The following is a 24,362-nucleotide window of genomic DNA, read 5'->3' as shown; positions in this document are numbered from 1 at the left end:
AAAAAATCTTAGAATACGAAAACATTGGTGAATGCCACAAATTCTCCTAAATCACTCGTACGCACAACTTAAGAACAAATCTGTGCGTACGAACGCTTCTTGCATGAGGCTTGTTACTGAGGGGTCACTATGATTCAACTTGCATTATTCAGTCTAAATTGTTTAAGTGTCAGAGTAGCTGCATTTATGCTACAACGAGTAATAAATCTATGCTGGAGATAGCTTATTTTTGTAATAAAATTTCCATTTTATACCAGATTCAAACAACAAGTTAAAAATCCGTGTCATGGTCTACAGACCTTCAGCTGCTGATCTTAAACACTTTCCGTGTCGTGACCCGAACAACCTCCGTGCTGAAGCCCAGCCAGCAGCTCATTAACATTCCAGCACGACCCTAATCACGACTCCGACATGTATGTTTTCAGTGCGAGGAACGGGTCATGCACATGTTGTGTGAGGACGCAGCGGGACAGCCTGTCATAATGTCTCCACCCGAGGGGACTGGAGCGGTAAGGTGTGATGGGGCTCCATCTAATTGCTGTGCTGAACTCCACGTCTCGAGCTGGACTTTTTTACACAGCTGAGGCTCATTTTGCACAGGTTTTATTGAATAAATATGCAGCCTGTCGAGAGATAAATAGTAAATTCAAACATCTAGTTTGATGCTCATGTGTTTGTCTCTCTGCAGAAAGACTCTACAACTCCAATGGACGTGACCTGAGGAGGGCGTTGTTCTCCTTAAAGCAGATATTTCAGGTATTTCCGTGCAATTACTGTCAGTTGGTTGCAGAATACAGATGGTTGTTGAGGGATTAAATTTAATTCCTTACCCTGCACACCACTGACATCATGTGGTGCTTTAAGCCATTACAACATAAATATGAGCATCAGAAGCCTCTGGAAGAAGAAATTACATGGATCTTTTTTTTCTATCCCTTTTTTTTTTTTTACTCCAGGATGACAAAGACCTGGTCCATGAGTTTGTGATGGCTGAAGGTCTGACATGTCTTATCAAGGTGGGAGCTGAGGCCGACCAGAACTACCAGAACTACATATTAAGAGGTATGGTTCTGTCTTGTTCTCATTTTTATGAGGTATTTTTTAAATTTTAGTCTAAATCATCCCTCTGTGATCTAAATTCTCACAGCAAGCTGCAACATTGTGCAACACCTGTATCAGCGTATTAAATGTCTTTTTGGGAACAGTGTCAATGTAAAAGTCCTGTATGGGTAGAAGTCAGAATAATTTAACCATGTAGGTTTCTACATGTCCTTTTTCTAATAATGTTTAAATCTCAAGCTATGTCCTATTTAAGCACACACTGATTTTTAACAGATTCCATAGTGTTTTTGATTTTTCACTAACTAGCTGTGAACTCACTGTTTTCAATCCAATACAGTTGCAGTGAGATGTTTTTGTCTACTCAGGAATTTCATCTTCATATCAACAGGTTTGGTTATTTATAGATGCTTACAGGGTGAGTGAAAAGTCACAGGACACCCATTTATTTGCTGGCTTTCAAAATGGTGTCCAGGTTCTGGTGTTCCCCTCACCTATTACACGCTGTTGTATTCAGATATGTTGTTTCCCCTTTTCTTTGTAAAATAAAATGGTGTCCTGAGACTTTTGACTCACCCTGTTTATCACTAAAAGTCCAAATTGGAATTACTTTCATGCTCATAATGAGTGGAACATGTCAGAAAAGTTTTGGTCTCTGAGTGAATCAGACCACTGAAAAAACAAGTCGATATGAGTGACTACACGTTTTAAAGGTATTATTTTATTAAAAATAAGAGAGACGATGTGTCAAAAAAAACTTGCCATTTTACCCAGTGTACTCATTTTATTTATTTAAAAATAAATTAAAAAATGTCACGTATCATTTCTAGTTAACATTTAAAGCTCTATGAGGTTTTAATGACATCATTGTATAAATACTCCAGTTGTAAAAAGTTAAAAATGCTTCCTCTGGATTTGGGGTAAGTTTATGTAGAACTCATAAACTGGTTCAAACTCCTGTCTCACATTTAATCCCATAGTTGTGCGAAAATATCAGCCTTTCTTCTTAAATGACAACTGTATTCACTCATAAACAAGAAACATAAATAACCAACACAGCGCAGTTCATAAAAGATAAAACTGGACTTCTGCTTCATGGAGTTTTTGAATTTTTATTTTAATCACGATTCAAGATTTTGGCCTTCTGAATCATTCATTAAATTCTTTAACCAAAACGCCGTACGGCCGAATCGATTTCTTTACAATCTTTTTCTCTTTTTCAGCAGATTTTCCTTCTTTAACAGGAATCAGCCAGAAGTTTTCTTGTTTACAAATCGTCCTCTTCTTTGTATTGATTCGATTTTGCAGGATCACTTTATAACATTTTCCTGTCCGGTGTGATTTGTAGATCGTGGCAAAATGCTCAGCAACTTTCAAATCTGGTGTCGAGTAGATCCCTCTGCCAAACGTAGCTCTTGGTCCTGTTTTGTAGTGACTCCTGATGATCCCTTTGGCTCCCTCCAAACTGGTTCCATGATATGAAACAGTCCACTTTCCCTTCTTTTTCAGCCAGCCATTTCCATCAGAATATTTACTTTTGACGTTTAAACCCATTCGATACCAGCCTACTGGGAGATTGTAGGGCTCATTTCCTCTCACGTACACTTCTGGTTCCCAGAGATAGGTGAAGTCACAGTCGTACCTCGGGTCAAAAAAATCCTTCTCGTACATGAAAAGTTCCTCGATATAAGTGTTGTGTTTCCTCATGATCCATTCTCTGAAACAAAGTGATCAATAAAAATATGTATATATTTTATTATCACATCAAAGTTTTTTGGTAATTTGTCCAAGAACTGAAGCCAAAATGTCCATCATCAAATCTTGATTCAAACCTGGTGTCGAGGTGGAAGTTAATCGTGCTGCTTCAGTGTCAGTTCAGTGTCCGAAATACTTTTGCTTTCATTTTATTTCATTTTTGATAAGCTTCCTTTTGAACCAGTAACAGGCTCCCAGAGTCAGAACACTAAACAGCATACTAAAGGTATACAACACATATTGTAATTGTTTTGCAACACAATAAAAAGAGTTTCGTCTTTTTTATGCACATTTTTAAAATGAACTGAAGTGAAGGACCAGAAACTTTATCACTGTGGCTGCAGAGCCGTCAGAGTGCAAAAACAAAGGTTAAGATTACTGATAAGTTCATCTGTGATTTATGGGATGTGATTTCATATAATTAATAATGTATTAGTCAGGATATTGTATGCTTCCTGGTTGAAGTAGTATTTATTATGCAATATGAAACTCTTATCTTATACATTGCATGTTAGGGATTTGGAAGCACTTGTGCACATACTGTTTTCACACAACGACTTTAAAATTTCAGGTTTGTCATCATAAACATAGTCTGAGTTCAAAGGTTTTTCTGCACTTACTGTAAGACATTTAATGACCTCATCAGGAACTCGTGTCCTCCTTTACAGCGGCAACAACTGAAACCAACGTTCAAAGAATTTCTGCTTTGCACATGATTAAACCACTGAAAAAAAAACGTTTCTGTGTTTGTCTGTCTGTTAGCAAAATACCTCACGAACCACTGGATGGCTTTGAATAAAACTCAGAAAGTACTCAGCTATAAATCAGTTGGTTTCCCTGATATTAAGTTAAAAGTTGGTGTGGTAGTAGCGGAGAGTCATCCTCTGAGGACTAACAGATCCCACAATACTGCTTTAAAATGTGTTTATTGTTGTTTAGGGAATTATGAGCTCAACACAAGTGGGCGATATGCGTTACTTCAGTGCTAAGGTTTAATTTAAGTATATGGTGCTTTTCTTTCTTTCTTTCTTTCTTTCTTTCTTTCTTTCTTTCTTTCTTTCTTTCTTTCTTTCTTTCTTTCTTGGTCTCAAACTTTGTCTCTTTCCATCTCTCTCAGCTCTGGGGCAAATAATGCTTTATGTGGACGGGATGAATGGAGTCATTGGCCACCAAGAGACAATCCAGTGGCTCTACACACTTGTTGGCTCTAAGGTATGACCAAAAACAAAACAAAACACCCCCAAATTGTAGGTTCTTATTGACTCAGAGCAACCACCCATTGTTTGGAAATCCTTATTTTTAGCTATCCAAGAAAACAAAAAAAATGTAATTCTGTATCTTGAATAGCGTTGGTATTTTTTTGTAGTATATCTATATTGAAATATGCTTCAAAGCACATTTAAAGTACACCTTGGCAAAATATGACCCAAAGGTCAGGTCTGGCCTTTAAAAACAAAAATACCTTTGAAATTCAATGAAGGGTTTGTCAAAGACTACAATAATGTTGACCAAAACCCCTTATTTATTAAACTGACCCTACATTTAAACCAATTATTTCCTCTGAAATGCAGTGATTTTTATTTTAAGCCTTTTTAATCCCAACAGGGTGCTGTGTTTTTATTTATGTATTTTTTTAATAAAATATATTTTCACAAAATGTTAACACTTCCAAATGAAGTCAAACATGAAATAAAATATTACCTTTGTGTAATATCTTTAAATGTATAATGATATATCTTTAAATATAATATCTTTAAATGTACTAGAAGTCCTGTTCATTCTGTTAAAGACAGCACCTGCTGTGACTCTAGCTCGAGACAGAAAATTGCCAAAGGGTGAGAAAGTAGGCAAAATTTCCATTCTAGTCTCAATTAATTTATGCTTCAAACACGTTTCCACATGTTGCATAAATGTTGCACAGATATCTCAGGAGCTTTCGGAGGGATTTTGGGTAAAAATGGTCTTGGAGTTTGCAGTTTTGTTGCCTTTTTGTTTCAGCAATAACACTTTTCTTAAACTATTTTTCTTCGTTAGTTCCGTCTGGTGGTGAAAACCGCTCTGAAGCTGCTGCTGGTGTTTGTGGAGTACTCTGAGTCCAACGCGCCGCTGCTGATACAGGCCATCACCTCTGTGGACACGAAGAGAGGTAAGAATTCTCCACAGGGATTTCCCTTTAAAATCCTTTTAATTTATCATTTAGATTTGAACATATTCTCAAATTAAAGTACAGTAAGTGTTTATTGACTCCACCTTGTTCAGGCTGTAAACCATGGTCCTGTGCTATGGAGATCTTACAAGAGAAGGATGGAGTGGACACTGAGCTGCTGGTATACGCAATGACCCTCATTAACAAGGTATGGAGAAATTTAACATGTCTATTTGTGAGGTAAATATGGGTAGTTGTGTTGGGCTGTAAAAATCTTCACCCTCTTAATATTTGCTGCATTTTTTTCTCTTACAACTTGGAAGTTAAATAAGTTTCCAAATGGATCGATTAAAATGTCCTGATGCATCTCAGAAATCCAGGTAAAAAATCAAAAAGAAAAAAATTTTGTAGGTCTTCTGGACGGGTTCTTCTCTAATGAAACATTTCGTCTCTCCTCCAAGAGACTTCTTCAGTCTGAGAGTTTCAGGCAAAATTCAGGCTTTTGAAGAAAGACCGTCCATCATTAAACAGAGGTGGAGGCCTCCGTTTTCAGTTGTCCCCCTCCTGCAGTGCTGCTATTGCCAGTGTCACTCCGCCCCCTGTTAACAATAGGTGTTACTTAAGTGTCAACGATAGCCATGTGATGTGAGTATCAGTCACATGGAGGCAGTGCTTAAAAGCCTGAATTTTGCCTGAAACTCAGACTGAAGAAGTCTCTTGGAGAAGAGACGAAACGTTTCGTTAGAGAAGAACCCGTCCAGAGGACCTATACAATTTTTTTCTTTTTGATCGATTAAAATTTAAGCACCATTTCCGGAGCAAAGCATGGCGGTAGAATCATCATGATGTGGACGTGTTTCTAACCAGCAGGGGAGTGAAAAACTAGACCGAACTGAGACTGGCTGGGTGGAGACACATATGACAATAAGCAACAAACACAAAGAGTTCCAAGGGGTGTGAAGACTTTTGCAAGTCACCGTGTACTGAGAGTCCTGCCTCGACTCCAGATGAAGTGTTTGTTGTTGGAAACATTCTCGTATATTTTGTTCCTGCAGACTCTTGCAGCTCTGCCTGATCAGGACTCCTTCTATGACACGGTGGACAGTCTGGAGGAACAGGGCATGGAGACGGTCTCCCAGAGACACCTGAAACGAAAAGGCACTGACCTGGACCTGGTTGAGCAGCTCAACATCTATGAGGTCAGAAACAAGCAAAGTAATACAAAATAATAAGCGTGTCAGTGTCCTGTATGTTCTGTCGATACGATGGAGTTTGACTCTGTAAACCAGTGGTGTCAAACTCATTTTCACTGAGGGTCACAGGAGCATTATGGTGGCCCTCAAAGGATTAATTATAACTGACTTCAAGCTCTACTGTCAAAACAATAACTGAGCTCTGTGTGGTATTTCCTGCATACAAACAGTGTTTTAACACATCCTCTTATAAACACTGAAAAGTACTACATATAAGTAAATACTATAGATCAGAATACTTTCTTGATACCCAAGAGAAATTACAGCTGCAACTGTTCAAGTAAAATAATTAAAGAATAAAAGATAAGAACGATAGAATAAAATAAAGTAGAAACACTGAAGAAAAACAAAACAAACATACTTATGGACATATAAACTGAATAAAAGGTAGAAACAAAAATAGAAACAGTACAGTTAGGTGAAAAGGGTCCAATAAAGATGTTAGAAGATGATATAACGGATGCACATGTTTTATCCTAGATAAACTGAAATGCACAGGTGGAATAAAGTGGCAGGTGGTATCACAAGTTTAGGGATGAGCTACAGAGTTTGATGGCCACTGGTAGGAAGCAGAAGCTACCATCTTCAATTCTAAACTCTCGCACTGGAGAGGAGCATTCCAGTTTAAATTTTTGATTAGGAATTTCCTTCTTCCCAGTACAACTGGGAACACTGTAAAATTGTCTTAGGATTATAAAGTATCTGTCACTTGGCAAAACTTGCCATAAAAAATCTCCAATTAGTTGCATTTTTGCTGGCTACTTTTGCCGCCGCCCAATTGTGCTGGAAGGTGGGAATTTCCCATTTACAAAACGTAAATTTGAACTGGAAGGCACCTTTGTTGGGAATTCCCTGTCAGAAAGTGGTAAAGTTCAGAATTCAAGACAGTAGCTAATCACCACTACTCAACATTGACTAAAACTCTTACTTTTACTTTTAGTGATATTTCTGTATTATTTATTTCACATTTAGTAAGTTGTACATGTTGTATTTTTCAGTGTTTATCAGAGGACGTGTTAAAATACTGTTTCTACGCAGGAAATTCCACGTAGAGCTCAGTTAGTGATGCTCAGTTGTAGCGAGATAAGGAACATGACTAATGTTTTAATTAACATCAAAGTTAATTAAAACTGGTCAATTGTGGGCTACTTGCTACCAACTACTTTTGAAGCCTGTGCACCCCCACTAAGGGTGTGATGCTGTCATTTTGTGGGTAAAATCATCAACATGCACTATGGAAGGTGTTGTGAATGATCAATGCTGGCTTCAAAGCAGCATATTTTAAGACATTAATACATCTTTGGTGCTCTCACGGGCCGCATGAAATGCTGTGGCGGGCCACATTTGGCCTGTGGGCCTTGCATTTGACACGTGTGCTGTAAATTATTTGTAGTAAAACCACCAAATATGCTATTTCCCTTTCAGATGACCCTACAACATGAAGACGACGACAACAGCCAGCCCCCACCGACGGGGTGCAGGGGCCGTCGACGGTCCAGCCTCGGCATCACGGACAAACGGCGTGGCCTGGAGAGGCGCCGCAGCCGTCGGGCCTCTCTGGGGCGATCTGGACACGCCTCTTCCTGCAGTCCTGCATCCCCGCAGAGAGCTGGCTTCCAGCCTTTTGGCGGACACAGAGCTGAGGACGTGAGCGAGAGGTGAGAGCGATGGACGTACAGCATCCAGTTTATTGGGGGGGGGGGGGGGGTTACAGAGCGGAGGGATTGTGCTGCCATGATGATGTTTCCTTTGAGATATAGTTACTCTTGTACCACTTTTTGCTTCAGAACTCTGTCAGGTTGTCTTCCTTCCATGTAAGTCCAACCCAGATCTACAAGAGCTGCTCCTCAAACACATGATGCAACCACTTTGAGTGTGTTCCCAGTGCTCACAGTGTGGTTTTTTTTTAATCAGGACTCAAGACCTGAAACAGTTCTCAGCTGTGGATCACGGCTTCAGGGTTATCTTATAACTCTTAACATCTAAAGTCCCACAAACCGGCCTTTTACCGGCTGTTTTAACCAAGCCAACACTTTGTCCTCTCCTCCACTGTTGCTTTTCCATTCTCATCCTCTCATCCTCTCAGTGTGTCATGTGACCAAAGATTAAACCCCAGGCTGCAGGGGGGGGAAATATCAACTCAAGGATTAATGGAAATATGGTTCCACGTTTGTTTGTTTTTGAAACAAAGTGATGTGTGGACGTTTGAGATCCACATGTAGAAAACCACAAAACAACACAGTTCGTTTACTGATCTTGAGTTTCAGTGTCGTGGTTTACTCCCCTACACTCCCTTCCCCCTCTTATCTTCTCATCATGCTTTGTCTTTATTTGCATGTAATCCCACGTAACCGGGTATCTAATCCCAAACCTTTCCCCCACCAGTGCTCCCATTTCATTTCAGTGCTGTCTCTCATCTTGGTCTGATATTTGTCACGTCCTTCTTTGGTTTTTGCCTGCAAGCGTTCTCATGCAGTGGTGTCATCTAATCCATCCGTCCAGTGTTTGTATTAGGGATGCAAGTTATCAATTAATGAATTCATCTAAAGTTGATGGATCTTATCGATCGACTGACGATTAATTAATAAACGGCCATTTTCTTAAAAACCTGAGTTTTCGCTTGAATCAAGAAGGCCTTTCCATAACAGAAAAGGCTAACTTTTTACGGGCCAAATTTAAAATAAGCACATACTTATATTTTAACAATGAGCTGCTTGGTCCAGTTTGACATCAGCTACTGTTCACTGGCTGGGGGGGGGGTTACTTCATACAGAAAAGAGTAACTACATGTGAATCATTTGCAGTGGTTATAATGTATTTTTATAGCTAATGTCAGCTATAATTAGCTTACTGGTTTTTGTCATCCTACTCTCTTTTATGCGGCATGACGTCTAAGCGTCACACTGCTGGATGGTCCGGTGCAGCCTTCGGTACTTTTCCCTCGAGTTTTTATTAGTGTTGTTGCAAATAAAACTAAATAAGATTTGCGTGTTTAGAATTATGTCCCCGCTCACGTCGAGTCAGCTCCCTGTTCAATACAGACAGCGTAGAGTAAGGCCAGGCTGAAAGCAGTGGCGCCCTCTTTTGGATGGTGGCTAAACAACACTAAAATAAGGTCTAAGCCAGACGTTATTAATTAATTGAATAGATAGAATTTTAATCTAATAAACCATTATTCGAAAATTAATTGTAAGTCGATTAATTTTTTGCATCCCTGATTTTTATGTATTCTGTTGAAATGTCTATCTGCATGCTGTCCTCATTTATTGCATCATCTTTCCTTCTATCCATCCTGTTTCATGGGCATATCATACCCCCCTCACCCACTCATCCACCTCTGTAGAGAGGAGGAATGTGAGGCTGGCATGGAGGAGGAGGAGGAGGAGGAGGAGGAGGAGGAGACTCCTGTGACTGAGTCTGACTCAGATGAGAAGGAGGGGGCTGATCAGAGCACCTCCAGGTAATTTAGGACTTGGTGGTGACATGTTGTCTTGTTTGTGTGTTTTTGGCGCTTTGGGTAAATAGAATAAGATATTGTGTGTCTTTTGTGTAGATTTAATAGACGGGGTAAAAGAAAGTCCATCGTCTTTTGGTTCAAAGGTTTTATGATGAGTTTGATTTACAGAGGAGGAGATGGTCGACTCAGTGACTTCAAGGTGTTATGACTTTTGATCCCGAAATATAAGTCTCCTGAAGCACGACAAAAACACTTCATCAAGGCACCACTTCATATCTTCATATGAACCATTTAATAAAGCTCCAAGTTCTACAAACCCAATGAGTTCCTCTTTGTTTACAGTAATTATGTTATTAAACACATGTGTAAAGTTGGAAATATCTCTGCCTCAGAAATGCGCCGGTGGCAGATCCATGGTCCGACTTCAACAACAACAGCAGCTTCCTGCTGATAGAAATAACTTCTGATCACACAGAGAGGAGAACCATACACACTGGACATATTTGCACCTTTTTGACAAATAGGATAAATAATAATGGACTTTCTTTTTCCAATGACTGTATAGATAGTTTACTCTGTAGCTTTTATTGGTGTGAGCTGTATAACTGTAGTACTGATTGTCCCCCAAACATGTCTCTTAAAGCCACAGTTTTCTTATTCCTCTCAATGCATCCCTCTGTTTCTAGCCCAGCTCCTACATCCATCGTTCACAGGACAACCCTTCAGTCCATCACCGTCACTTCCAGAAAGCAGAATTTCAAAGAAGACGAGCGAAGGAGTCTAGCAGAATCGTCCCCATCGGAGACCCCCTCCCCCTCGACCCCCGCCTCTCCTCCTCCATCCTCCCAGAGCTCGCCCTCGCTCCTGGCCACGCTGCTGGCCAGGAAACGTTCCATGGTCACTGTCCCGGCCACCACGGAAGTCAGCCCGCCCCTGCGCGGCACCTCCCGCCCATCCTCCGACCGCCTGCCCTACGTGCCCCACTCGCCCTTCCACGTCTTCTCGTACGACCTCGACGAGGAGGCGCCTGCTGCTCAAACCAGACAAGACGAGGAGTCTCCCAAAACGCCACCCGCCAGGTCAGACGGACAACGCAGCTCCTTTCTTCACCAGGAGTTTCTTCCCACCTTCACTTTCCCACTTTCCCCACTCCTGTTACGGGCTTTTATTTTGGCACCAGCTGGGATTTCTTTCTGCACAAACGTTCTTGTTCGTCACCTTTCATTTCTCAACTTTTTTATCTTCTCCACTTCACAGCTTCTCGTCTTGTTTTTCTCTTATTGTCACCTTTCATTTCTTCACATGTCTGTTTTTATTTTTAGTTCTTCCACTGGGCTGATAAGTCACTTTTGTTTGTCATCACTCTTTTCAAAAGCAGCACAGTGAAACGTTCCAGTTTCTCATTTCTTTTCATTTTGATGAAAAACTTTTATTTTTTTTCTTTTCCGTATGCATAATTGAATGTCATATTCAAGATTTTTTTATGAACTTAATTGATTTATTAGGTACATGATCACTACTGTTCTGGTAATAACTTGATTATGTGTGTTTTGTCTGTTAGCAAAATATCTTGTGAACGACTAGGTGGATTTTAAGGCAACTCCAAGAAAGTAAAGCCAAATTGATCCAAGATGGCCGCCACAGCTAATCTACCCAAGAAAGCGCACACAGTTTCATAAAAAAATTATCTAAATTTTGATGAGCTTGCAGTTTTGCATCAGATTATATTTAAAACTCAAATTTACACAAACTTCAACTAGATTTTTAACTTTTGTAGTATTTCAATTAAATATTACCAGTAGCACCAGAGCGTTACAAAACACACCAGTTAAACTGGTTAAAATAAAAGACTTGGAAGATTCAGAGGAACTATATCAGAGGACAAACACCTTTTCTGGAATTTTCCTGCAACCTGAGAGAAGAAACACCTCAGGAGTTCTTAATTAGGATCCCAGAAGTGTTGCACCAACAGCATTCCTGTAATATAAGAAGGTGGCTCTGGGTGGACGCTGCAAATTTTGTGTCGTTGATGCGGTGTCGTGTAACCGGCCTTTTCTCCTTCAGGAACGGGGGTCCCACGTCCTACTCCTCTGTCAGCACCCCGAGTACGCCCACAAACTCGAGGTGAGAGAACAGTGCATCAGCATTTACCTCCACATGTTGCACAAGCTTGGGAAAAGGGTGAAAATCAACTTGGTTGATTCTGAATAAATGTTTTTTTATATTTTATTACCTCAGGCCAGCTCTGGGAGGACTCCTGTCCTCGTCTTACCGGCAGCATCAGGAGTCTCTGGCTGCGGAGAGAGAGCGCCGCCGTGTGGAGAGAGAGGAGCGGCTGCAGAGGATAGAGAGACAGGAGAGGAACAAGCACAGGTGGGACCAGCTTTGGTTTCACTAGATACAGGTTTTATATATGGTACATGGAAAGCTCAAAAGTACGATAATGTTTTTAAGCAACTGATACTTTGTGGTGAAGACTTTAAAAATTCAACTTTAGTAAATTCTTGAATTAAACTAAAAATCCAAGTCAAAGTACTTGACTTCTGAACAATTTTGGTTTTCAAATATAAAAATAAAAAAGTAGATTTGGATATGTTGCTCCCTTCCAGAGCCATAAAAACACGTAAAAGTATTATTTATTGGTTTTTGCTTCATCATTTTCACCCTTGATCCAAAAGACCATGATAATTCGATTTGTTGCTTCGTCTTCTTCCTTCACTTTCACCGCTTTGTCTTCTTTGTCGTCACTCTTTTTCACCACATCAGTCGTCCAACCATCCAGTGCTGTCTAGCCACACTCTCCCCTGCCACAACCTTACCAACCTTTGGATGCTCTATCACTTCATCTAGAGCAAGGTTAATCAATTCTGGCCCATGAGGTCCGCAGCCCTGCATGTTTTACTTTTTTCCCTTCTCTAACACACCTGATTCAGTCAGTGAATCGGTGAATTGCCTCTTCTAAGTTCTGCAGAAGCCTGAAAATCATCCATTTATTCAAATCAGATGTGTTGGAACAGAGAAACAAATAAAACGTGCAGGGCTGCGGACCTCGAGGACCGTAATTGACTATCCCTGTTTGTTCCAGAATTTATCTTTCTCCTCTACATCACATCTAACCTGTGGAGCATAACCACTGACACTATTAAGCATCAAACCTTCTAATTCTATCTTCAGACGCATCCCCCTATCTGAGCTCTTCAACTCAGCTGCATCCTTTGCAAACTTCTTCTTGAGGACCCCACTTTTCTTTTTGTCCACACCATGGTAAAACAACTTAAACTCTGCCTCAAAGCTGCAATGCAAACCTTGCTGCTCGTCTATTTGGTCTCTTGGATGCATAATACCCCAACCTTCCTTCTCTACATCAGGACAACCAGCTCTCTAAAGTTGCCTGTCGTTGTCCCTCATGGTCTTCGACCAACATTAGAACAATTTCTGACGGTACCCTGTTTGTTAACAGCACCGGTATGTTGGACCTCGGTTTATCTGGCATTTTTTTTTTTATTTTATTTATTTACCGTTATTTTACCAGGCAAATCCCATTGAGATCTCAGATCTCTTTTTCAAGGGCGGCCTGGGCCTGAAGGCAACCTATTGTACATGTTTTTGTGTTGTGGGGGAAACCGGAGTACCCGGAGAAAACCCACGCAAGCACGAGGAGAACATGCAAACTCCGCACAGAAAGACCCCAGGTCCGAACCGGGGATCGAACCCAGGACCTTCTTGCTGTGAGGCGTCGGTGCTAACCACTGAGCCGTCATGCCGTCATGGTGTCCTTTGGAACAATGCACGTTTGTTTTTGGCAAAATTGGGGGGAATACAAGAAAATACCAAAAAGGAACCTAAAAGACAGCAATAATTACAAGAACAGTAGAGTGACTAAAGACAGCAGCAGAGTGAGGAAATGTGGTCAGTTTGTCCTCCAGCAGTCTGAGCCTATAGCAGCAGAACTAATTAACTATAATAACTGAGGAATAACTCAGGAAACCAAAGTCAAACTATAGGATTTATCAAAAAGGAAAAAATGTAGACAGAGTGTCAGCCTCACGGACAGAAACTGGAAGTTAGTTCCACAAGAGAGGAGCTTGATAACTGAAAGCTCTGCCTCCCATTCTACTTTTGGAAACTTGAGGAACCACAAGTACACCTGCAGTCTGAAAACAAAGTGCTCTGTTAGGAAATATGGGAAAATAAGATATTTAATACAAGATGGAGCTTGGTTGTTGAGATGTTTTTATGTTAGAAGTTAAAATAAATTCTACTGAGACTTTACAGGAAGAAAAGAGAGAGCAGCCAACACATGTCACAAACTTTCTATTTAGTCCTGGAGCAGAAAGTAGATCCAAAAGTTACAATAGTTCGAAAACTGCTCGCGTGTGTGATCTGCTAACGTAATTTATTCAACCAGGCAGGTCCTCGGGAGTTTGTAGTGGAAGAAATTAAGGTTATTATCTTTTAAATCTCCCTGTGTGCATGTCTCCCACAGCCGCGACTATGTGGATAAAATGGAGGAGGCCAGGCTCGCCCGGGAGGAGCGGTAAGTGTGCACTAAATCAAAACAACACTAACCCTCTGGGAAAATCTCCAAGCCGCTTGCTTTGGGAAGTTTGGTAATGGTGTAATTGTTTTCAGGTTAAAACCGTGCCCTCAGCTGCGGGTGAGGGGAGGCTGAACTGATTTAGCTTTTTTTTTTACTGTTTTTTTTTTGCCTATTTTCTCTTTCTCTCTGCCATGGCTTTGGTTGTTTTGGCTGCCCACCCAGAGAAAACCAGATTCCTGGATTTGTTGATGGCTTCACACTGAATGCACATGTACATGCTCATTAAACATCCACTCACACTAACTTGCAGGAAGAATTTTCATGAGGCTTATAAATCCAACTTGGTGTGCAGACAGGGAGGGGGGAGGGGGATCACAGGAGGCCAGTGAATTAGTCAGAAAGTGATGTGAGGTCACGCTCACATTTAGGACTGATCTTACCCAGAGCAGCATGTGTTAGGAAGGACCGGCGAGCCAAATTCTGTGTTTAAAAATATGCAAATCCCCTCATTTCCTATTCCCCTCTTCCTTCTCTTCAGATTTTATCTTTCTGGTTTGAGCAAAGAGCCGCTGTTGTTTAGACAGTTCAGCAAAAATCACAACTGATAGAGCTAAAATGACAAAATGATACCTTTGAATAAGCAAAATGTTTATTTATTTTTTTAATTATTCTAGTTCCAAGAACCTTGGATTGTGTTTAAAACAAGTGTTCTGGGGGTAAATGACTTCAAACTGTACCCAGAATGCAGAATGACACAAAAAGCAAGAAGAAACAGCTGAAAACCTAGAATTTAACTGAAAATTGAGTGAAGACAAACAAACTGGGCTGGGACTGATGAGAAGTGGCTGCAGCTGTGATGTTGGAATGGAGCGCAGGTGTAAGTGGGCATGCAAAGATACGTGACTGTGCATGTGTGTGTGTGTTGGGGGGGGGGGTATATCAATATTAAGAGAGAAAAATTGATACAATATTGTTTTTAAAAAATCAATATAGCAATTTTTATGCACAGCCCTAGTGTGTCCCCCAAATGATCTGGTTCCCCACCAGAGGGTGCACTGCAAATACTAAAAAATTCTGAAGTTTTTATGAAATTAGGGCTAGCATTATATAAGAGGATTAGATTTTTTTATGCTTTTTAAGCTCAAAAAAGTGAAAAAGGGGATCTGCAGTCAATGAGTGGGAGTTTCTTGGTATTTGGGAGAAGTTTTTCGAAGACATGATTGGTCCATTTGACTTTTGTGGAAGGATTTTGGTAAGGCAAGGTAAGGTAAGGCAAGGTAAGGTAAGGTAAAGTAAGTGAGTGAGTGAGTGAGTGAGTGAGTGAGTGAGTGAGTGAGTGAGTGAGTGAGTGAGTGAGTGAGTGAGTGAGCGAGCGAGCGAGTGAGTGAGCGAGCGAGCGAGCGAGCGAGCGAGTGAGTGAGCGAGCGAGCAAGCAAAGTACATACGTACGTACGTACGCACGTACGTACGACGTACGTGCGTACGTAAGTAAGTGTTTATTTAGCACCTTTCACAGACATAGAGGGTCACAAAGTGCTTTACAAAGGTGCAAAAATTATACAGAAAAATAAAACAATAAAAACATCAACAACATCATAAAACAATAGTTAAGAAACAGACAACACACTGGAATTGTTAAAAGACTTTATAGTCAAACTGACTATTTAGGTGGGATTTGAAGAAGCCAGGGGCAGCTGAGATGTTGTGTAGCTAAATATTAATTTTAGACAGAATTTGAGACAACAATTGCAACTCCATTCATGCGGAGGGATGTGTAACAATTTGGCTTCGTCAATAGCCCTAACCTGCCTGGGAAAAAGGTAGCTATTTTTGGACATGGATATATTGAATTTATTCATAACTCAAGACAGGAAGGAGCTTGCCTCAAGAAATTTGAAGTCTACACATTTTATTAATATATTCATAATAATGTTACCGTTACTTCATCTTTTAAGTTGCCCACAACACATGTCAATCCAACCAATCACGGTTTTGCTCAACTACCCACCTCCGCTACACTAATTAATCACTCCGTCAATCACGGATAGGACACTAAAAATTTCCCCATATGTACTGCAGAGACCACTGCTTGAAAAATTGGGGAGTCACATTATACATGCCTAAATACAGTAAAAGAACAGACAAAAGACAAAACATAAAAAGACAAAAAAAACTATACAAAAAACAAACAAAAAAACAGATTCTGACACTGATTTAGCACATCAGAGTTAGGTCCATTTTTATTTTATTAAACAAAAAACACTGAAGCAGCATTATTACTATTTGCTCGTAAACATGTTCAGAGTTTAAACAGGTCCTGGAAAGATGGATTTTAAGCGATGGGACTGTAGTTTTTACATCACACCTGGAAAATTATGACTTTTTTTTTTTTTTTAGATTTTACCAGTGTTAAATACACAGTGTACATTTGAACCGTTCAAACTTTGGACAAAAATAGAACTATATGTAGTTCCATATAGGCTTTAGGACTTCAAGTTTTCTTTCAAAACCTCCCTGAGCGCAGAGCGTTCACACCCTAACTCTCATAGGCTTCCATTGTATGAGAGCTCAGAATTTCCCCTTTGAAAGAGAAAGTAAAGGGCCTTTTTAACTTGTCATATCTCATCAATAAAACATAAAATGTATTACATGTGACAAACTGATGCTTCTGCCATTGCTATTGAGTTTTATAGAAGAACACTGATATATGTTAGGAGTTTGAGCAGCACTTGTTCTAGTTCTTTATATTACAACACAATGATGTCCCGTCACAACAGTCTGTTCTAAACAGTTGGTAGAGTTCAGCTGCTGCACCTTGAGCTTAACTTGACTTCATTTATAATTCAGGTTTGCATTGATAAAGAATATTTCAGCAGACTCACACATCAAACCCTGTTTATTGAAAGAGTGCCCCACAGGAGAGGCGTATTTGCAAACTTTTGCTCCTTTAATTGTAATTGTATGTAGATACAGTCAGTTGGAGCCAACAATACACTCTTGGCTCACTCCCTCCCGTTCACCGTTAATCTCACGCAGAGAGAGACTCCAACACACACAAGTGGATCAGTGTCTGGTTTCCTCAGACATCTGAAGGGTCCTGATGCTAATGAAGTCGGAACAGAAGCACCACACATTGGCGCTGCGGTGGGAAAAGAGGAGGGATTAGTGGAGAGAAAAGGCCGAGGGAAAAGGGGGCGGAGGGGGTCGGCTCGGTGCCGGCCTGCAGGTTGAATGGTCAGGTTTGGCAGAAGGAGAAAGTGGGGAAGAGAAGAAGGAGAAAGGAGCTTGAACAGGTTAGCTTTGCTTCAACCAAACTAACTTTCCTCCATCTTCTTCTTTTTATCCCCATCTGTTCCCTCCTCCTTCCTGTCTCCTCGTCTTTTAATTCATTCATGTTTATTGTGAGAACTGCTGCTGAAACTTAAGCATTTTTCCTCCTGGAAATGAGAGACATGAGAAGGAAAAACTAAATGCTTCATGAATTCTCATCCTGCCCTCTATCTCTTTCTTCTCCTTCAGGTATAAGAACGTGGAGCGTCTGGCGGCGGAGGAGTACGAGCGGGATCGTGTCCGGGTGTGCAGAACTCGCCCTGACTTTAACCTGCCCTTTGAACCCTCGGAGGCATGGCCTTCATCATCTCGCAGCAGCACTCCATCCTCCTTTGCATCCCACGAGGACACCGAAGGCGATCCTGAAACCGAGACCCCTGTCACAGCCTACGCACCCTCTGAGAATGGTAGGAATATGTTGAACGAGTTGGTTCACCTGGTACATGTCGTTCTATCAAACTGAGAGGTTGAGCTGATTGTGAGTCGTATTTTTGCAAAACCTGTCAACATTGCATAAACATTTGGTCTGACATAAGTTTACATTCAAGCTGTGTCTTTACTGAAATACATTTCTTCAATAAGAGTTTATTTGTCAAATCCAGTGATGGGCACAGTTCCTCTCATCTGCTAACCTGCTAAAAGTGGAACTAATCTTTTGCTGAGCGGTTTAGTATTTATATTAATTTTATAATTTATTAACGGACTCAACTCTTGCTAAAATAATCGATTCTTTTCTTTGCCACAAATAATCAGCAGAGTTGTAGCTCCGCCTTCACTTTAACGGAGACATGAATGCTTTTATTGGTGATCGATGAAGCATTTTATATTGTGTTGACTTACGATTGTCACATCACACATTCAAGTTTGGTTTAGTTTAGTTATTGACTGTAAAACTGAAACAATTACTGAGACATCCGAGCCAGGGGAATAGAGGGGAATAGAACACTAGAGGGGGGCATGTTTAAAGATGGGACAAATGACTATATAAAGGGATCTAGAGCTTGACTAGCCGTTTGTTTCATAGAGCCGTTCAATACTGAAAATATTACGACATCACATTATGTTGGCAGAATCATGTGTTTTAAGTGGAACCAACCTCCCACTTTCCACTTGAGCAACTGTACTTGCCCCCCAACCAACTGGTTTACAAAAAAAAACAGTGAAGGACGTGGGATTGTCTCTGCATTTGAGGAGGAAAACAAATAAAACTAAGAACAGCTCTTTACTGCCTGCAGCTCGGTTCTTATCATTTGTTGTAAGAAGCTGTTCAAACGATTCGGATTGTTCGTAAATATCACAACTCTAGAAGTGTTCAAAGACAAAACCGTAGTCCAAAAATAGCATACTGTTCCTGTTAACACATGGTTAACTGGACGTTAACATGTTAAATATCAGCATTTTAACATTAGCTTTTATTTAGCTTTTTGCCGTTGGCAGAGCTAAGGAAATTGTTTAGCCGTTTGGATGTCAGCGAAGCTAATATTTTGGTTAGCTGATCCCACCACTGGGTAATTCTAAAAAAATTATTTTCTAAGGACAGTAACATTTCTAGAAATGTCTTTATTCACACAAAAAGACCTAAATTGATCCAAAATGCTGCAGTAACTATGCCGGGCCTGTATGTGGTGCTATAACACTGCCATGAAAATACACCAAAAACATGAAACAATATGGAAAGCATGCCCATTAAGCCTAAACTTATGTGTAAAATGTAAACACAACAATATTATTACCACAATGTTATAAAGTTTGCATGACACCAAAGCCTGTTCCAGATTATTGGAGGTTTTTGTAGTATTGTAGATGTACAAATACTGGCAACATTTCCTGAAGACATTTTGTCTCGTCATTATATATTATAGTTTAAATGTGGTTATAATCTGCACAATTAACATCATGCATTTTTAAAGAAGGCTTTGAACCGATATATGAAAAGAAATTACTATAAAAATTGTTTTTGAAAGTGATGAATGAGGGTTATTATTTTCATAAGAACCAGCCCCCTGCTGGCCACTTGAAAAACTGCATCTTTAATAATTGTTTTGGCTTTGATTTTTGGACCTAGTGTTTTTAAGGGCATTAAAGTTCATAAATACTGAAAATATTCTAAATAATATGTTTAAGAGGGAGTTATTAGATTAGATTAACAGTATATGAATGTATCTTTTTGGCTAACCTGTCTGTAATACTTAAATCGCACATTTACAGTTACAGTTATTCAGGGTTTTCTTGTGAATTTTTTGGAAAGTTGTTCTTAAAAAGTAGATGTCTTCTTTCAACTCTTAATATTTATAATTGTAAATATACAATGATAAAAATAAATATAAAATTAAGCATTGTTAGCACCACTGTGAAAACTAGATGGTAATCTTTTCAATTTGCAACCCTAAACAATCCCTCCTAGCCTGGAATTGGTTCAATTTGCAACTTGCCATATAAATTAGCTGAGCGGCAGAAGAAAAAAAAGGAGGCAAAATGGGAAAAGGAGGGGACACCGGCAGGGGGATTAAAATGAGGGGAAATAAACACAGAGGGGACAGAGGTGCAAAGGTCAAAAAGGAGTTTTTGAAAGACCCTTTTTGACGAGTTGATGCCAAAACATCTTGTGTAAGAAACCAGCCTTTTTGTGGAGCGCAAGTGCCGCCGCGAGCGGGGAGGACTGTAGGTCTCACAGGCGAGCGCTGGAGGCCTCGGGGGTCGAGTGTTTTTCTTGTCCCACCTGCATCACTGCGCAGACTGTGCTGCTGAGTTCTGCTTGTGTACCGTGCACATGGGCGTGATCTGATGTCAACAGGAACTTAAATCTTCATTTCCTGCTCATATCCTGGTCCCACAACAGCCTGGCTTTCTGTACCAGATATATCGTTTACATTTGAACCTGTGTTGTTTTTTTTTCATGAATTGGTGCCCCTATAGGTGACCCAAACATAAATGGTTTGAAATAATTAAGATGGACGTTTGACTTTGTTCAGTTTTTCTATATACCGTAAACAGTATGTTTCTTAGCTGAATGCTTTTAGTTAATTTTGGCACAAATGATAAAAAATATCATTTTCTCACGACAGGTGAAGCTGACGACTCCAGTGGCAGTGTAGAGGCAGAGGAGAAAGAGACAGAAGCTGCTGAGGAAAAAGTGGAAGAGCAGAAAGTAGAGGAAAGCGAGGAGGTTCAGGAGGAAGAGGCAGCAGACGAGGAGAAGCAAGCCGAGGAGCCCGAGCAGGAAGCAGGGGCACAGCCAGAGGAGGGAGCAGAGGACGACAGCAGCATCCTCAGTGACAAGGAGCGACAGAATGAGGAGGTGAACGAGAAGGACAACTGCTCGGCCTCCAGCATCTCATCCGCCAGCAGCACTCTGGAAAGAGAGGAGAGAAGCAGCGCTGAGAATGGTGGGTTGTCTCTAATGGAAAAGGTTTTGTTTGTTTTGGTTTGGAGTTGAAATTTAAGTATTTAGATCAGACGTGTCAAACTCATTTCACTAAGAGCCACAAGAGCATAATGGTGGCCCTCAAATGGCCAGTTGTTATTAACTTCAATGTTTTGTGTTTAATTTTGGTTAAACACAAAATGTCACATTCCTGAGCACTGCTAACAAACAATAACTGAACTCTACATGGTATTTCCTGCATGGAAACAGTGCTTCAACATGTCCTCTTATAAACACTAAAAAAGCTACGTGTACCACTGACTAAATGTTAAATAAATAATACTGACATACTGTTAAAAGTAAAAGTAAGAGAGTTTTACTCACTGATGAGTTGTAGAGTAGCTGCTGCCTTTAATTCTGAACTTCCTACTTTCTGACAGGGAATTCCCACCAAAGGGGTGTTCTAGTTCTAGATTACGACTGCTGGGTCGCAGCAAAATGTAGTCTGTGAAAATGCAAAGAAATGGAGATACTGTACTACACAGCACATTTCACAGCGGGAGATGTAGTTTATGGTCTATGGCTTTAAAGTAGCATATGATTCATTTAAGATAAGATAATAATATGTGTTAGAAGCTCTTGCAGGCCACATAAAATACAGTGGTGGGCCACATTCAGCCTGAGGGCCCTGAGTTTGAAACGTGATTTAAATAATAACACGTTTACCGCTTTTCCCAGGCTTCAAGGAGGCGGAGGTGAATGAAAACTGCAACAAACTTCTGGACAGCAAACTCTTCATGCTGGACATGCTGTACTCTCAGAGCACAAAGCCAAGTGCTGAGGGGGAGGACGAGGAAGAGGGGGAGAAGGAGAAAGAGAAGGGCGAGGGAGAGGACAGGGAGACACATCAGGACACTGATGGACAACACAGCGACGGCCAGCCGAGCGACAACAGGGACGACAAGTCCGAGCACCGGAGGGGCATCCGCCCATTGGCCGAGCGCTTCGGGGACTTGGTCAAGGACCTCGGCGTGCTCCACCCTCACCTGGATGTCCCAGCTGCTGTCGAGCCCCCTCCTCCTCCCCCACCGCCACCGCCGCCACCCAAAAAGGAGTCAGACACCATCTGGGACCAGCTCCTGGCCAGCCCCCGGGAGCTGCGCATCAGGGACATCAACTTCACCGACCTGACGGACGACGATGACAAGGACATCCTGGACGCCGTGCTGATGGGAGGGTGCGGCGACCTCCCGCCTCCGCCACCTCCTCCGCCTTTCGTGCCACGCTTCCCCCCACCCCCGCCCATGCTGGGCGGCTGTCCCCCGCCCCCTCCGTTAATCGGCATCATGAGGCCACCGCCCCCTCCCACTTTTAGCTCTCCGGCTCCGGCGCCCCCTCCCTCGGAGCCGCCTCTTTTTAACAAAAAGAAGAAAACCATCAGGCTCTTCTGGAGCGAGGTGAGGAAACTTTAAAGAGCTCGTCATCTTCATCACTACTTTTAGCTCCTTGCTTATTTTTCCCTTTAGAAAACCGATGCAACATGTCTACATAATGCCGTTTCTTCTTGTATTTGTCACCAGGTTCGGCCGTCAGACTCTCAGTACAGGGACTACAAGTGGAGCGGAGACTCGTTCTGGTCCAAAGTGGATCCTGTAAAGCTTGATACAGGCAAATTAGAACACCTGTTTGAGACCAAGTCGAAGGAAATATCTGTCACAAAGGTATTCTACAAACCTCGATCACTGTCTTGTTATTCAAAGTGGATTAAATGTGTCCCTCTCTCTAATTTGTTGGCTCACAATCTGGAAATTTAATGAATTTTTCAGTGTTTTGCTCCATCTATCTTTCCTTCACTTCTGACCCTTTTTCAGTTTGGGCAGATGAAAACATACAATACTATAGCTTTAAGTGCTGTGGTTCTTATAAGACAAGGTAGTAAAACATTTACCATATTTATTCATGTATAGTACGATCTCAAGTATGAGCATCATTTTTTGAGTTTAAAAAGCATTAAAAATCTAATTATCAATAACCTGTGCATAATACTACCCCCCCCCCCCCCACACACACACACACACACACACACACACTTCATGGATGATTTTAAGGGTTAAATTTCTAGTATTATAGTAACTTTCTCACACTTTTGAACTTACATTTTCTCAGAGGTTTTGATAGCTTCAAGTGTTGATGAAACCAAATGTGGACAAACAAGACTGTAAAAGTGATCATTCCTTTAAGCCCAAGTCCAAATTGTAGACCCCAGTGAGTGCTGGGGAAAGAGGGAAAGCCATTTCGGACCCTCATTCTCACCGTTCTGATTTCTTTTTTCCCCCTATTGTAGAAAACAGCAGCAGATGGCAAACGTCAGGAAATCATTATTTTAGATTCCAAGAGAAGCAACGCCATCAACATAGGCCTCACAGTCCTACCTCCACCTCGTACCATTAAGACCGCCATCCTTAACTTTGATGAGTACGCTCTCAACAAGGAGGGCATCGAGGTGAGCCATTCGGACGAGATTGAAAGGCAAAATAAAATAAAAAAACCCAGATCTGCCCTCGGACTCTTTACCTCTGTTTTCTCTCTCAGAAACTCCTGACGATGATTCCGACAGAGGAGGAGAAACAGAAGATTCAGGAGGCCCAGATGGCCAACCCAGACGTTCCGCTGGGTTCTGCAGAACAGTTTCTCCTCACGCTGTCCTCCATCAGTGAGCTCTCTGCCAGACTCCAGCTCTGGGCCTTCAAGATGGACTACGAAGTGACAGAGAAGGTCAGTCTGAATTTCGGATAATTTTTGGTGTACACACAACCTTGTGAGGACCCACTGATTTTTATGGGGACAAAAGCCCAGTGCCCATCTGTTTAAGTGCAGGTTTTTTGGGGTTATGTTAAGGACCAAGGTATGAATTGAGTTTAGGTTAGGTTGAGGGTAAGGGGTCAAGATTAGACTGTAGAAATGACTGGAAAAAGCTTGGTCCCCACTGGAGGAAATACCATAGGTGGGTCAGGGGTTAGGGTTAGGTCTAAGATGTGAAATGAGTTTAGGTTAGGGTTTGGGTCAGGTATGTACTGGGGTGGTTAGGTTCAGGATTTGGCTATAACAACGAGTAAACGAATGGAAGTCAATGAAAAGTCCCCATGAGAATAAAAGAACAAATGTGTGTGTGAATATTTTTATCTTATTATAATACACCAAGTAGGGGTCTCTGCAGTACTGTGATTGGCATGATTGTGTCTGTGTATGATTGAGTATTTGTCAGGCTGGGACTCGGGCTGCCCTCTCATTTGGTTCACCTGAGAGCCCTCTGCTAGTGGTGGGCTCTGCCCCCGGCCGCACTGCCCTCTCGTGGGGTGTGCCTCTGCCCGCCAGTGCCTTGGTGGCTCTCGATGTCTGGGGCTGGGTGCTTGGGCATGTGCCGGCTCGGCCTGGTGACTGCCTGGTGGGGCTTGGGT

The 24,362-nt window shown here is 41.3% G+C and overlaps 1 protein-coding gene across 1 annotated transcript in view; it reads left to right on the top strand.

Annotated features, from left to right (window-relative positions):
* The window catches only part of LOC106530865 (FH1/FH2 domain-containing protein 3), a gene marked incomplete at its 3' end in the record, with an annotated part of 74,179 nt that overhangs the window by 46,795 nt on the left and 3,022 nt on the right, over positions 1 to 24,362 (top strand). The window contains exons 4-21 of the mRNA XM_014026574.1: positions 689 to 756; positions 957 to 1,062; positions 3,932 to 4,026; positions 4,849 to 4,960; positions 5,074 to 5,168; positions 6,016 to 6,159; positions 7,639 to 7,871; positions 9,557 to 9,673; positions 10,357 to 10,749; positions 11,735 to 11,794; positions 11,909 to 12,043; positions 14,157 to 14,207; positions 17,730 to 17,947; positions 20,606 to 20,926; positions 21,643 to 22,361; positions 22,485 to 22,625; positions 23,249 to 23,407; positions 23,497 to 23,679. Coding sequence (XP_013882028.1) covers positions 689 to 756; positions 957 to 1,062; positions 3,932 to 4,026; positions 4,849 to 4,960; positions 5,074 to 5,168; positions 6,016 to 6,159; positions 7,639 to 7,871; positions 9,557 to 9,673; positions 10,357 to 10,749; positions 11,735 to 11,794; positions 11,909 to 12,043; positions 14,157 to 14,207; positions 17,730 to 17,947; positions 20,606 to 20,926; positions 21,643 to 22,361; positions 22,485 to 22,625; positions 23,249 to 23,407; positions 23,497 to 23,679 — 3,350 coding nt within the window. The remainder of the gene's footprint in view (positions 1 to 688; positions 757 to 956; positions 1,063 to 3,931; positions 4,027 to 4,848; positions 4,961 to 5,073; positions 5,169 to 6,015; positions 6,160 to 7,638; positions 7,872 to 9,556; positions 9,674 to 10,356; positions 10,750 to 11,734; positions 11,795 to 11,908; positions 12,044 to 14,156; positions 14,208 to 17,729; positions 17,948 to 20,605; positions 20,927 to 21,642; positions 22,362 to 22,484; positions 22,626 to 23,248; positions 23,408 to 23,496; positions 23,680 to 24,362) is intronic.

The sequence above is a fragment of the Austrofundulus limnaeus genome, unplaced genomic scaffold (genome assembly GCF_001266775.1).
Source record: "Austrofundulus limnaeus strain Quisiro unplaced genomic scaffold, Austrofundulus_limnaeus-1.0 Scaffold569, whole genome shotgun sequence".
NCBI lineage: Eukaryota > Metazoa > Chordata > Actinopteri > Cyprinodontiformes > Rivulidae > Austrofundulus > Austrofundulus limnaeus.
This window is presented reverse-complemented; position numbering and strand designations above follow the sequence as displayed.